The sequence below is a fragment of the Equus asinus genome, chromosome 4, assembly GCF_041296235.1.
Source record: "Equus asinus isolate D_3611 breed Donkey chromosome 4, EquAss-T2T_v2, whole genome shotgun sequence".
NCBI lineage: Eukaryota > Metazoa > Chordata > Mammalia > Perissodactyla > Equidae > Equus > Equus asinus.
This window is the reverse complement of record NC_091793.1, coordinates 37,130,262-37,144,841: the sequence shown is the minus strand read 5'-3', so window position 1 is coordinate 37,144,841 and position 14,580 is coordinate 37,130,262. Positions and strand designations below refer to the sequence as shown.

At 37.3% G+C, this 14,580-nt stretch overlaps 1 protein-coding gene across 14 annotated transcripts in view; it reads right to left on the bottom strand.

The window, feature by feature from the left end:
* The window catches only part of CFAP54 (cilia and flagella associated protein 54), a 308,554-nt gene that overhangs the window by 242,801 nt on the left and 51,173 nt on the right, over nt 1-14,580 (bottom strand). For 12 of the 14 annotated variants that reach the window (XR_011502650.1, XM_070507105.1, XM_070507102.1 and 9 more), the window contains 4 exons: nt 12,118-12,246; nt 11,633-11,762; nt 4,503-4,589; nt 4,289-4,410 (listed from right to left, as the gene is read on the bottom strand). Coding sequence is in view for 13 of the 14 variants with exons in the window: in XM_070507105.1 (XP_070363206.1) it covers nt 4,289-4,410; nt 4,503-4,589; nt 11,633-11,762; nt 12,118-12,246 (468 nt within the window). In the remaining variant the exon portion in view is untranslated. The remainder of the gene's footprint in view (nt 1-4,288; nt 4,411-4,502; nt 4,590-11,632; nt 11,763-12,117; nt 12,247-14,580) is intronic. The other 2 variants (XM_014835047.3, XM_044744989.2) reach the window with 1 other exon arrangement.

Genomic DNA, 14,580 nt, shown 5'->3' with positions numbered 1-14,580 from the left:
GAGCTAAGAAAATCTCTGAAAAAAATTAGTTCGCACATAATCTTCCCCGAAAAAGCAAATACAATTCACTTGACTAAAATGCTATAAAATAGGAAAAATAATTACACTTGGTAATCCAATTACTGCTAATACAGTTAATAGAGTGGTATTCAGGGGACACCAAGACGTAAATTCAGGAGATATTAAAGCTAGGAGTTATTAGAACTTCCAGTGGCCTCCATTAGTTCTAGCTCCAAAATAAGACTATAAAATTAGATTCTGTGTCAATTATAAAAAATAATCCGCTAACCCATAATGCTCCTATGCTTAGAGTTGAAGCACTATTACTGGAATTTGGAACTGCTGAGATCATCTCAACTACCGATTTGTTTAAGTTTCAACAAATACTAATACAAGAAACCTAAATGCATCAGTTGGGGTTCTTTGCAACACAAGCAATAGGAAAACCAGACTTGACCAGAGCAGGTCCAGAGAGGTAGGACAGTCTACAGAACACAACTCTAATCATTGGATCAGGACACAGGCACTGGAATAAATGAATGAATGCCAACTAGTTTTAGTCTTTTTTATCTGCTCAAGATTCAGATTCCAAGGAGTGAGCAACCAATTGGACTAGCTTGCATCACTAGTCCTCCTCTTGGCTAGCAGAGAAGAAAGGCCCTGAAGAGTCCCACCTGATTATCTCTGGTGGGGAAGAAGAAATTCCTCAAAAGGTGATGTTTGAAAGGGGAAACGGATGCTGGACAGAAAAGAACAGTATAGCACCCTGCCCTTGTAAGCCATAGCACTTGGGGTTATTGCTGCCTCTTCCCTATGAGCAATCCCATCTGCAAAGATGCTGAGTGTTCAACTGGTAAACTCTGAAGTGGACTAAGAGCTGTGATCATAAGCCACATGATGACTTCTCTATTTGATCAGAATTAGAAGATCAGGGAAGTCTCAGATTGGCTCAAGGTGAAATCCATTAAAGAAAATCTGTGATAGAACATGCAAAAAGTCAATATGGACTTCTAGAAGTCAAATAACCAAGACAGGAAAACAGGAAAAAGAAATCCTCATAATCAAGAAAAAAGCCAGATGTCTCATTTGGAAACCTAATAGGTTATTTTCAAAAGTTTGTCCCTCAATCGTGGCAACAATTTGGTCCACTCTTAATTGATTTTGGATAAAACAGACATCTGATGAGATGATCCAGCTCCACAAGGTCAGGAAACTTTTGCAAAACTAGAACAGGGTATGAATTATTTAAGAGTTCTGAAAAGACCCAGGCTTTTCAATCCTTTTTGTGGTATCAAGAGACTCATCACTTACTGATTTGGGGATAATTTTGTTACAAGATCATGATAATGTAAAACATTCTGTAATACACCCCAGTAGAAAATGATTGCCAAGGGAAAGAAATTTATTTATCTTCTTTAAGGGAAGAAAGTTTGGCAATTATTTGAGCCATAACATCGCTGTTTACGAGACTCCTCTGAGGACTGATCATTAAGCCTTAACACTTGGATAAAAAACTACCACTGAGAGCAGAGGTGGCCGTAGTAGATTTCAAGACTTCGAAACAAATATTCAACATGTTTCTAGTTGGTGAAAATCCTTCAGGAGGACCCCTCATAAAAAGTAGAGCCTCTAAATTCATCTCACGAGTCTGTCCTAAGAGGACATTATACTTATAATTTTTCCTAAGTTAAAATAGTTTCACTTAAGAAATAAAAGGAAAAGATACACAAAGAGGAGAAGACGAAAACTTCAGCCTTCCCACATCTCCAGCGGGGTCCCCCTTCTCATGGTAGGAAGATAGAGACATAACAGGGGAACAGGCATATTATGACAATATAAAGACAAGATTGAGTCATAAGAAAACAAAAGAGAAAATTCCGGCAGTTTTACTCTCTCCAGGCTCTGAGAGGCCAGGAGATCAGTCCTAAGAGAAACAGTTCTAAAGGAAAGATAAGTTTTGTTTGCCATAGAAACAGGCCTGAAGTACTATGTCCTCCAAGCACTGGACAGTAGCACGTGGCCACGGAAGAATCTGCTGAGAAAATGGATCTGAACACACCCGACAAGTCTTCCAACAAAGATCAGACACCACCTAGTCTTGTCTGCTGAGACTACCCAACACCACCATCAAACTCCTTCAGTTAAATGCTGGAAATTCATATATAATAAGGATCTTCCCTAATACTCCCAGGACAGACTTCCTCACTTTGAACATTGATAGCATCTGTCCATCCAAAATCCTTAGACTTCCTATGAACTAGACTCTACTTTCTCTCTGGGCTCATCCACTCTCTCCTGACACCCTCCTCTCCTCTTTGCTATTGCATCTAAGCTTCTGTCACACAGAATGACCTCCAGGACTATAGAATACTAAGTATTCTATGACCTTTCTAGCCTCAGGACCTTTGCACATGCTGTTCTCTCTGCCTGGAATGTCCTTTCCAACCTTTAACTTCCTCTTTCTCTGGCTATTCCTGCCTGTCTTTCAGTATTCAACTTCATGTCACTTTTTCTGGATATTTCCTTAAATATTCCCCACTATTGGGTTAGGTATTCCACTGCTGAATTCTTCTGGCACTCTTGCAATTAAAACACCCATGACACTGACCCATAATTACCCACTTACTTGTCTATGTTCCCATAGACTGGATTTATCTTGAAGGCAGGGACCACAAAGAGAAGGCAACTCATCAATATTTGTTGAATATATAAACGATTTTTGTTTGTTTTTATCCCCTGTACTCAACATAATACCAGGCACATAGTCAACTTGCAATAAATATTTGCTGAATGGATCATGGGTGCTCAAAAACATTTGTTGAATGAATGAAGTGATGGACAGACAACCAGGAAGTGCTACATATCAAAAGTCTTAAATTCCAATATTTTACTTTCTGACCTCAGATGCCTATCCTTCTAGCTCTCTCAGACTCTGATTTTCTGGTCACTGAGCTCACAGAGATGTCCAGTCTCTTGATATCTCCATAGCCACCAAGTCTTTAAATGGTGTCATTTCCTTTCCTCCTCAATATGCACCCATTTTTTATGACAAACTTTTAACCTATACATTCATTTTTAAAAATCCAGCCCCATACAAATCTCTGCTGTCACATCTACTAAGAATACCACACCAGGATAATGTCATACCACCATACAGATGGGGCCCCCTAAAAATTCACGGTCTTCAACCTCAGCCAGAACTTCACAATGCTAGCCAGTCCTTAACTTGGAGTCACCTCCCTCATCCATTCGTCTCCACTCTCCAATCATCTTCTCTCTCCTCAGTCCAACTACTACACCCTCACCCTCCATCACCGGCAGATATCTGTGCCTCCTACTTTATCAGATGATTAAGATACAAAGGCATCAACTCAACTCTCTGCCTCCACACTGACAGGCTTACTTAAATCTACTTCTGTCCACTCCTCCTTCCCTTCTTCATCAGAGGATGAGGTGTCTGCCCTGCAGCTTCACCTCTGTTGAAGATGAATCCCTCTATCTGTTTCAATCTCATCGCCTTCCTTCTTCTACAGGACTCCACTCCATGTATTAAACTCTCTCTCTCTCTCTCTCATATCTTCAATTTCTCCTTGTTTTCTGGCTCTTCATCCTCAACATAGGAACAGGCTACATTTTCTCTCTTAAACTCTCTATCTTCCCCCCAGCTTTGACCTACTTATTTCTTTTCCGTATCAGCCAAGCTACTTGTAGCATTAGTCTCTACCCCATCACGTGCCATTCACTCAGCCAATACAATCAAACTTTTGTGGCTGACACGTAGGGGCAAAAATAAAAAAGACCTCATAATTTTAAATGGTCTTAAATCAACATATAATGAATCAGCAAGAAGACTACAATTTCCAGGCCAGAGTGAGACAACAAGGTAATTGGTCCATAAATTAGCAACATCCATCTGAGAGAAGGTACTTTAGCCAATGGGCTTTAAGTATTTTAATTCCGTAGTAAGAAATGCATTATGCTGGCACAGTGTCACTGAAATTCTATAGTTTCCCACATTTTGAATCCTTCTGATTTTATTTGGCTTCCCAAGTAAGTTGTCTCTACAAAACAGGATCTCTCATTTCAGAAGAGGTCAGGACTGGAGATATAGATCAGTTCCCCTGCTCAGAACTGTTCCACTGCTCAAAGACAGGATTAGATATGGTGAAACTAAAAGTTCATAGTCTAATCTTAAGGGTTACACATTATATTTAGCAAAGGGAAATAAATCATTCACTTTAACAGAGGCTGTATGCCAGGACTAAAAGAAAGAATGATATGTTGTTACCATCAAAAAGGTAGGTAAAGATGTAGAGGTTGCATCTTTCTCAAACATTAGAAGAGCTTTCTGCATCAAGTAAATCGCTTTGGATAGCTTATTCTTCCTTATTTTATTCATTATACTTAACTCTGAAAAAGCAAACAAACATTTTACCAAAAGGGCAACATAAAAACTCTCTTTAAAAATTCTTGGAAAGACAGGTTATCCCAATTTTAATTACCTGTAAAACAATCCATGCTTCTAGATTGTTTTAGCTTCTCTGGACCTTTGGTAGATATATTTTTGCTATCAGTTGGAGTCTGCAAAACTGAAGAAGAAGAAGGAGGCGGAGGAGGAGGAGGCAGGGGTGGGGGAGGAAGAGAGAGAGGAGGAGGAGGAGACTGTCATTAAAATTAGGTTTGTGTCCAAGAAAGGAAACCTTTTCTAAACATTAAAGAGTAACAATCTATTTGTAAAATTAGTGCTTCTTCTATCATATTCTTTTTTTATTAATAGATAAAAATTCATACAAATCTACTATAGTGCAGTTTTATTGTCAAATTCTCTTAGATTTGCCACAGTATACCTAAGGACATAAGAATTTTCAAATTATAAAAATATTTGATTTTGTATTTCATCTTAAGTAAAATCATCTTGAATGGTGATAAATAGGATCCAACCCACTTTCATTCACTTTCCCTACACATAAAGTTTTAAAACCTGCTTCATCCCGTGTCCGTGCAAGAGCTCTGGGTACAAAGTGAAGACCTTCCCCTCCTCTAGCTATGGCTGATAGACTCAGAGCCTCTCTCAAGATTTGCAACTAATACACAGATTATTGCCAGTTGATTGTAAACAGTGAGAGACCCTGGTGTACAATTGGGACTGACCATCACGGCGGTCCAGGAAACAGAGGCAGCTAGATGAGGGAGAAAAGGATAAAGGTATGCTGGCCCAGGGAGATGGAGAATATTGCACTGATTCTTGATTTTTCAGTTCTGGTCCTCAAGAGATCTGGCAATATTTTGTTTCTGTCCTTGGAGGTATGTGAGGATACCTCTAGTAACCCTACAATAAATCTGTTTTATTGAGGTTTAATTATTTGTGCTAATGCACAAGAGTCACCATGGGATGGTGACTGATTGATGAAAAGATGCCAGCATATGATCATTAAAGGATATAAGGTTTCTTTAATGGTGAAGGAAAGGGAATTTATCTGCATGGAGATAGCAACACAGAGCAGACAATAATGTACCATTCTCTCAGTACCTGGGGTATTGTAAATGCTAATTAAGTGATGGCTCTCATGATTATAATCACTAGAGATAAGAAGGATGAGATTGCAAGAAAACTCTGAATGCCCAACACAGATGAGTCAGTTAATGCCATTGTCCTCAACAGGGAACCATTGTAAAGTTCTTGAATAAGAATGACAGAGGCAGTATTTAGGGAATATTAGTCTGGCAGCAGCATACAAGAGTGAAAAAGACAGGAGAACAAAGTGATAATCTGTGCTGGGATGGCAGTTCAATGAAGCAGAGAAAAATATCAAGGAGACCCAGAGATTGCAAAGGAATAACTAGTTCCACTTAAACTTGAGCTCAAGTCTACCAACAATATCTTGATAAAAACTCAGAGGATCGTTTGGCTGTCAAAGATTTATGGATGACAATAGAGAATGAACTATTTAGTAAATCTATAAGTAAATAGACGCTACTTCTCCACTAAAGAAGAGAATACAGCTACTGAGTGAGAATCACTGGCTAGTTTTCTTAAAGAAAAGCTGTCACATAAATGCCATACACATTTTGAAATACATTTCTGATTCAAATCTTCTCAAACCAAAGAATGCTCAAGGTTATTACTCTAAGTGACCTCATTTATCAATTATCAAACTTTATCAAGTTTTTCAACTTATATATGATGACAGAGATATTTTAATTATTATTTGCTTTGCCCTACACCAAGCAGGTCTTTCGAGAAACAGTATTTGAAACAATGTAACTGCTTAAAATAAAATGCAAAAGGATAAAAGAATGAAAAAAAAGGAAATTTTACACAGACTGCAAATACAAACAAGTGATCTTAAACGTACATCAAATTGGTAACATACCCATACAAAAAATAGAATTAATTCAAGTAAATTTGAACACAGTTCTCTGATGTGTGATATACTCTAAGGACAAAATGAACTGCAAAGAAACTCTGAATTTACTTAGTAGGTTTGTTGTTAATGGTGGTATTAGTCTAAAAATTCTGAAAGTACTTTGTTAATATGATAGGATAAAGCAAATGAGTTGTTACATTGATATCGTTGGGAAGCAGAGTTCTCAAAGTGGGAGATGGAAAATACAAAAATGAAATGTAGAACTTTGGAGTTGCACAGTGTTGAACTTTGAATTGGCGATATCAGAAAGAACTTGCAATATAAATATATATTTTTTACATAAATATATTTTTATATAAAAATATTTATATCACTATATATAATATATAAAAACATAAATATATTTATATTTAAAAATATACAAATGCATTTTATATTTAGATTCATTTTTACATATTTCTATATTACATAATATATAATATATATTCATGTGTGTGTGTGTATATATATATATATATATATATATATATATATATAGTTAGCTCTATTAACTCAAAGGAGCTAGTTGACATCCCAATAGCAATGAGCACTCCTGGCTCGCAGATCTTGGTTTCTAAATACTATTTCCTACCAAAAGGAACCAGGGATCCTTAGAAAAATGACTGATTCCAGATCTGGGGTAGAAAAAGCATAAGGTAAGTCTCTAGAACATTTTCTTGTACGAAAGCAAGAAATTGCTCAAAGAATAATGGAGACATATCAAAAGAACACAGGATCCACTTTGAGGTTTCCCACTGGCAAAATGTATGACTTTGAGCACCAGAAAGAAGAAAATTTTTTTAAAAAAGAAAAATAATAAAAAAGAAATCCAGTCCCTAGTACAACGCAAAAAATTAAAAGGGGCAATGTAGGGACAGCTCTTCTTTAAAAAAGGATGTCAGCAAATAAATGCAGCAGGAATAGTTCAATTAGAAAATTGCCACATACAACCACTGTAACAATTGATTCCAAAAGGATCATCAATAGAAGTTAAAATCATTGGGTGAAAATCTGTTGGGGAATAAGACACTCACTCCACCTCAAAGCATCACCTGACAATACCAATTATTTTTTCACTATAAAGAGAGAAAGTTACCTCTACAATGGAGAGACCTGCAGACACCACCTTAACAAAATATTAAAACTTTGCCTCACCAATGGTAGGACAAAAGGATAATATGCACAGCCTAATGTGATGTAATGGGATGTACACATCACTCATATAACCATGAGAAAATTATGAGGAAAACTTAGATTTAAGATGTTCTAGAAACATATCTTCAAAAATATGTCATAAAAGAAAAAAGAGTTAAAGGAATTATTTTAGATTAAAGAAGAACATGACAGAAGGGTGATGGCAGCATAAGACGTTCCTTGTTTTCATCCCCCCAACACCCACCCATTAAAACAACAAAAATTCAGCAGACATTCATGGACGAAAGTGTCTGAGAAAGAACAACGCTGGAGGCATCATAGTTCCTTATTTCAAACTATACTATAAAGCTATAGTAATCAAAACAGTCTGGTACTGGCAGAAAAACAGACACATAGACCAAAAGAACAGAATCAAGAGCCCAGAAATAAACCCATTCATACACATTTAATTAATATTTGACAACACAGACAAGAATATCAAAATGGGGAAAAGACAGTCTTTTCAGTAAATGGTGTTGGGAAAACTGGACATCCATATGCAGCAGAATGAAATTGGACCCCTATCTTATGTCACTCACAAAAAATAACTCAAAACAGATTAAAGACTTAAACATAAAAACTGAAACTGCAAAACTCCTGGAAGAAAACATAGGAAAAATGCTCCCTGACATTGGTCTTGGCAACAGATTTTTGAATCTGACAGCAAAAGCACAAGCAACAACAAAAAAAAATTAATAAATGGAACTACATCAAATGTAAAAGCTGCATGGCAAAAGAAACAATCAACAAAATGAAAAGGCAACCTATGGAATGGGAGAAAATATTTGCAAATCATATGTCAAATAAGGAGTTAATATCCAAAACATATAAAGAACTCATACAGAAGCTGGCCTGGTGGCACAGTGGTTAAGTTTGCATGCTCCACTGTGGCAGCCCAGGGCTCACAGACCTATGCATCACTCATCAAGCCATGCTGTGGTGGTGCCCCACATAGAAAATAGAGGAAGACTGGCACAGATGTTAGCTCAGCAACAGTCTTCCTCAAACAAAAAGAGGAAGACTGGAAACAGATGATAGTTCAGGGCCAATCTTCCACACCAAGAAGAAAAAGAACTCATACAACTCAAGAGTAAAAAAAAACGAACAATCCCATTTAAAAAGGGGCAGAGGAGGGGCCAATCCCATGGCCAAGTGGTTAAGTTTCCATGCTCTGTTTCAGCAGCCCGGGGTTTCACTGGTTCCAATCCTGGGCATGGACATGGGACCACTCATCAGGCCATGCTGAGGCGGCGTCCCACATAGCACAACCAGAAAGACTTACAACTAGAATATACAACTATGTACTGGGGGGCTTTGGAGAGAAGAAGAAGAAAAAACAAAAGAAGATTGGCAACAGATGTTAGCTCAGGTACCAATCTTTGAAAAACAAAAAGTCAGCAGAGGAATTGAAAAGACATTTTCTAAAAAAGACATACAAATGGCTAAAAAGTACATGAAAAGATGCTCAACATCACTAATTATCAGCGAAATGCAGATAAAAACCACAATGAGATATCACCTCACACCTTAGAATGGCTATCATCAAGAAGACAAGAGAGAAGTGTTGGAGAGGATGTGGAAAAAAGGGAACCACTGTGCACTGTTGGTGGGAATACAAATTGGTTCTATGGAAAGCAGTATAGAAATTCCTCAAAACAGTAAAAATAGAACTATCATTTGATCCACCAATGCCACTTTTGGGTAAATCTCCAAAGGAAATGAAAACAAGATCTCTAAGAGATTATCTGCACTCCCATGTTCATGCCGCATTATTCACAATAGCCAAGATACAGAAACAACCTAAGTGCCCATCGATGGATGAATGCATAAAAAAGATGTAGCATAAATATACAATGGAATATTATTCAGCCATGAGAATGAGGGAAATCTTGCCATTTGCAATAACATAGATGGACCTTGAGGGTGTGGGGGATCAGAATTGGCCACCCCACAAAGTGTCTCTTTGGCTTGATTATTTTTAAGGACAAGAGACTCTGAAAGAAACTTTGACCTTTCCCCTAACTGCCTAAAAGAATTTAAGATAGAAGGCCTGTCCCCAGAACAAGCCATCACCATAGATAACTCTGGGTATCGGTAGACTGTGAGGGTCCCACATTCTTAAGCCCATTCTTATCAAAGGTCTGTCTACCAAACATTTGCTTTTCCATCTCCGTGTGAATTGCCTTCCTCCCCTTTGAAGTCCCAAACCACTACCCTAATACCCTCCTTTGTCTTCAGCTAAAGAGGGTATTTAAGATGGCAGGATTCAGCCATTCTGGTGAGTTACTCAGCTTTCCCGGGTTTCTCCCATGTGTCCACATCATAAAGTTTTGTTTGATTTTCTCCTGTTATTCTGTCTCACGTCAATTTAATTCTTAGACCAGCCAGAAGGACCTAGAGGGGAGAGGAATTGTCTTCCTCCCTACAAGGGCGTTATGCTAAGTGAAATGTCACACAAAGAAAGACAAATACTGTAGGATCTCACTTATATGTAGAATCTAAAAAAGTCAAACTCACAGAAACCAAGAGTAGAGTGGTGGTTTTACCAGGGGCTGGGGGTGGAGGAAATAGGGAAACGTTGGTCAAAGGGTACAAACTTCCAGTTACAAGAAGAGTAAGTTCTGGGGAATCTAATGTGCAGCATAGTGATTACAGTCAATAATACTGTGTTATACACTTGAAAGTTGCTAAGAGTAGATTTTAAATGCTCTCATCACAAAAAAAAAATGTTAATAATGTGACGTGATGAAGGTTTTAGCTAACACTAGCTAAACCATCTCACAATATATGTGTATCAAATTGACACATTGTACATCTTAAACTTATACAATGTTATATGTCAATTATATCTTAAAGCTGGGGGGAAAGTCTGTGCTCAAAAAATTAATTAATTAACTAATTAACCAGCATCTGATTAAATCTATTTAGCTGTATATATTATGTGACATCTGAATGCTTTAGATGGAGATCAGAGGTCATATTAGGCCAGAACATTTAGTTCTATTCTATAATTACTCAGTAACTTAAAAGGAGATATGCCAGTTACATGAATATTGGCTATATAATCATGCCAAGAGGAACTTGGCTTTATCAAAATTTAACCTCAAACAGAAGAGTTTTTAGACTTAAGGATACTAAATCTTATTTTGAAACTCAAGTAAACATGTTATTTGTGCTACTATTGGCATCTTTTAAAAAATATTTTGACCTCTTTACCTGATAATCAGGCAAAAACAACTTAGATCCAACTCATCTGCCCTCTGACACTGCTGTCAGAGGTGTCTTTCTAAGTTTTTCAATAGCTTCCAGGATAAAATAAACCCTTAGCCCTTCCAGATCTAACTGGGATCTACCTCTCTAGCTTATCTGTGTCATTCCCTGCATATGCTCTTTACTCCAGCCACGAGAGAATTCCAGAAGTTCCTAAACGGCACCATACAATGCGTCCAACTTGCTAAAGGCCATTTTCTCTATCCAAAATGATGGTCTCCTTTTCGATCTTCATAAAGATAATATTCACTAGTTTCCTGGTCAACTATCACCCCTTCCAGGAAGCCATCCCTGACTTTCTTGTCTAATATAGATATTGCTCTTCTGTGTGCCCATAACAAACACTCTGAGTCCACTTGCATTACATTTATTAACCACGACTGTTATAGTTGGCTTGCTTATCTAGAAGCTCAAAACTAGAGGCTGTGTCTTATTTGAACCAAGCCTAATATGGTTCCCGGATCTTGACAGGCACTCAACGAACATTGGCTTGACTGAATTAACAAAATACCAATAATTTACTATAACTCAAACAAACTTAAAGTTTTTTAGAAGTTTACTAATTGATTTGCTATGCAAGATATAAAGAAATAATGAAAGATATCTGTTGATATTAATCAGAGAAGTAAGAAAAAACAAAATAATGAAATTTATCTGGAAAACATCCAGTCCACAAGAACATAATTTACAAATTAAATTGACTCTATACTTGAACTTGTGTTAAAATTGATTCATAACAAATCATTTGCTTTGATGACTACTACCTTGCAACTGGTCAAGAAGCACAACGGCTATTCGGTGCTGGGCTTGGATTAGTTCAAGATGCAAATCCATTATGAAACTATTCTGTGTGACTGGTTTGCAAATGTCTCCATCTATATCGTGGGCGTACTTTGGTAGAGTTGAAGTAAAAATAAAAAGGAAATACAGTTATCAAAACATACTAAATACAGCTGTAGCCTATTAGCACTCAAGTTATCATTTTACTCTCAGCCATTAAATTCTTCTCAGCCCTTTGCAATCTGGCTTACACACTAATGTCTGCTTTTTTAATTAATCAGTGGCCTCTTCAATGACAAATTCAGACTCCTCATTCTTCTTGATTTCTTCTGGGAAGAGGGGAGTGTGTTTCCAGCCTGTGAGAGGGGAACCACCACAAATCGTGCTTGACTCTCCTACATGCAAGGCCAGCCCTCTTCCTAGTTTAGTAAAACTTCAATCTAACGTAAGCTTTTCCCATTCTTACCTTAGCATAGCAGTGGTCAATCACGCATGATCCATTTGGCAAAGTAGTTAACATGCAATTCAAATTTATTCCACCAATTGCTTTGTCAAGAAGTTCATAAGCCAGAAATAACTGTTCCACAGGTTTTTTCTAAAGTAATTTTATAAACAAAAAAGAAAAAGAAAATTTAAGGGAAAATCATATGCAACACCTTCAAACATCTTTTAACAACAATTCAAAACCAAATAATAAAAGTTTAAATAGTCTATCCAACATCAACAATGTTGTATTTCTTACTAAGTTGTCTTTGATTAAATGTGGAGTAATATTAATGAAGGTGAAATAATAAATACATTTCATCATTTTTCCAAATACAAATTAAACTTTTCGCAAACATGTATACCATTTTCTTTTGTTTTTTCAAAATTCTGATTGTACCAAAGGTACAGACAAATTTTAAAAATGTAACACATAATTTGTCATTTTCACATACTTTATTTTGAAAGTTAATTTACTTTTAAAATTTCAGAGTCTCAGAGCTGAAAATCTAGACTTAGAGCCCATTAAATCTAATGGTCTACATGTCATGATTTTCAAAACTAAATACCTTTTCAATGTAATTATTCTCACAGAGAGACAAATATAGAGAATAATATAAAGAGCAATCAGCTTTGTTCAAACTTGCTAATTTTCCATATTTTCTGCAGAAAATTTTTAGGCAATAAAGCAAACACATACATGCATGTAACTGAGATCCCCTGCACAACTGTCCACAATGACATTCCTCTTCTCTGCCCCTAGAGGTAGCCACTGTCCCTGAATTGGCTTTTACCATTCTTCGCGTTTTCAAACTTTCAGTACATGTGTATGTATCCATTAACAATATGCAATATTGCTTTGCATATTTTTTAGTTCTCATAAAATTCTGCACTTCGCTTTTTGCACTCAACCATGTGTTGCTGAAACTTTTTCATGCTGGTATATGTAACTCAATGTGTCAGTCAGGGTTTGATCAGGAACACAGAATGACTAGAGATTCCAAGCAGAAAGGGATTTAACACACAGAACCAGAGGTGTCCAACCCCATTGGAAGGCCTGGGGGAGCAAAGATTAGGAAAAATGCTGGTGACTATTCTGCTGCATGCAGAAGCCTCTGTGAATCTAAGAATCTAGGAGGCAGTGGACAACAACCTCCAGTGTCTACTAGATGAAGCAAGTGAATTGCAAGAGCTTGCTCAGCAGGGCTGGTAAATTCACTTCTTCCACCTCCCACTGTAGAATAAGGATTCTCTCTTCCCTTTTGCACTGCAAGTTCATGCAAATGCCCCTCACTGGAAGACTAACCTAGAACCATATGGAAATGAGATGCTGGGAAATGGAGTTCCAGGTTTCTCCCCTATAATGCAAAGGTGACGACAGAAGGAGACGGCAATGATGCCAAGCTGATTCTAGTTCAAGACCACTCTAGTTCATTCATCCTCAGGGTTACAATGAAACAGTGTTACACTGAGGAATATGTCACAATTTATTTACCCACTCTTCGGCTGATGGACACTTGGATTGCTATTACTAAAAATGTTCAATGAGCGGCCAGCCCCGTGGCCGAGTGGTGAAGTTTGAATGCTCCTCTTCGGTGGCCCAGGGTTTCACCAGTTCAGATCCTGGGCACGGACATGGCACAGCTCATCAAGTCATGCTGAGGCAGCGTCCCACACGCCACAACTAGAAGGACTCACAACTAAAATATGCAACTATGTACTGGGGGGATTTGGGGAGAAAAAGCAGAAGACAAAAAAAGAAGATTGGCAACAGTTGTTAGCTCAGGTGCCAATCTTTAAAAAAAAAAATTCAGTGATTGTACTTGTCTGTGAATAAAGACAGGTTGATACTACCTTTTCAGTCTTTTTTTTTTTTTTTTGCTTGCTTGCCCTTTTTACCCAGCTGCCTAAGACCTCTAGGACACGACAAAAGAATGACAGATATCCCTACGTTGTTACATCAGCATAAAGGGACTGTTTTTAGTCTTTTACCATAGGTATAACATTTATCGCAGGTCTTCAGACAATATCCTTTATAGGATACAGAAGTTCTCTTCTGTTTCTAACTTAAGAGTTATTTTTAAAAGATGGTTGTTGGATTTTGTCAAATGCTTCTGTTGCTTCTCTTTATCTAGTGAGGTGGTTATATTTTTTTTCCTTTCATCTGCTAATGTGGTGTATTGCATTATAGATTTTTCTAGTGTTAAATCATCCTTGCATTCCTGGAATATACACAATTTGATTACATATATCCACTCAAGATATATAGAGATACATATATCTCCACTCAAGAATCACAGGCTCAGGGAGCTTCCCAAGTAACCCAAGTAGTGTAAAGTCAAATGGACCCATGTGAGGGCAGGCCCAGATTATAAATCAATAAAAAGAGAAACTTTCTCCCATCAACTCCACTTCTCAGTAGCCAACTTAAGATACTTCCCTATGG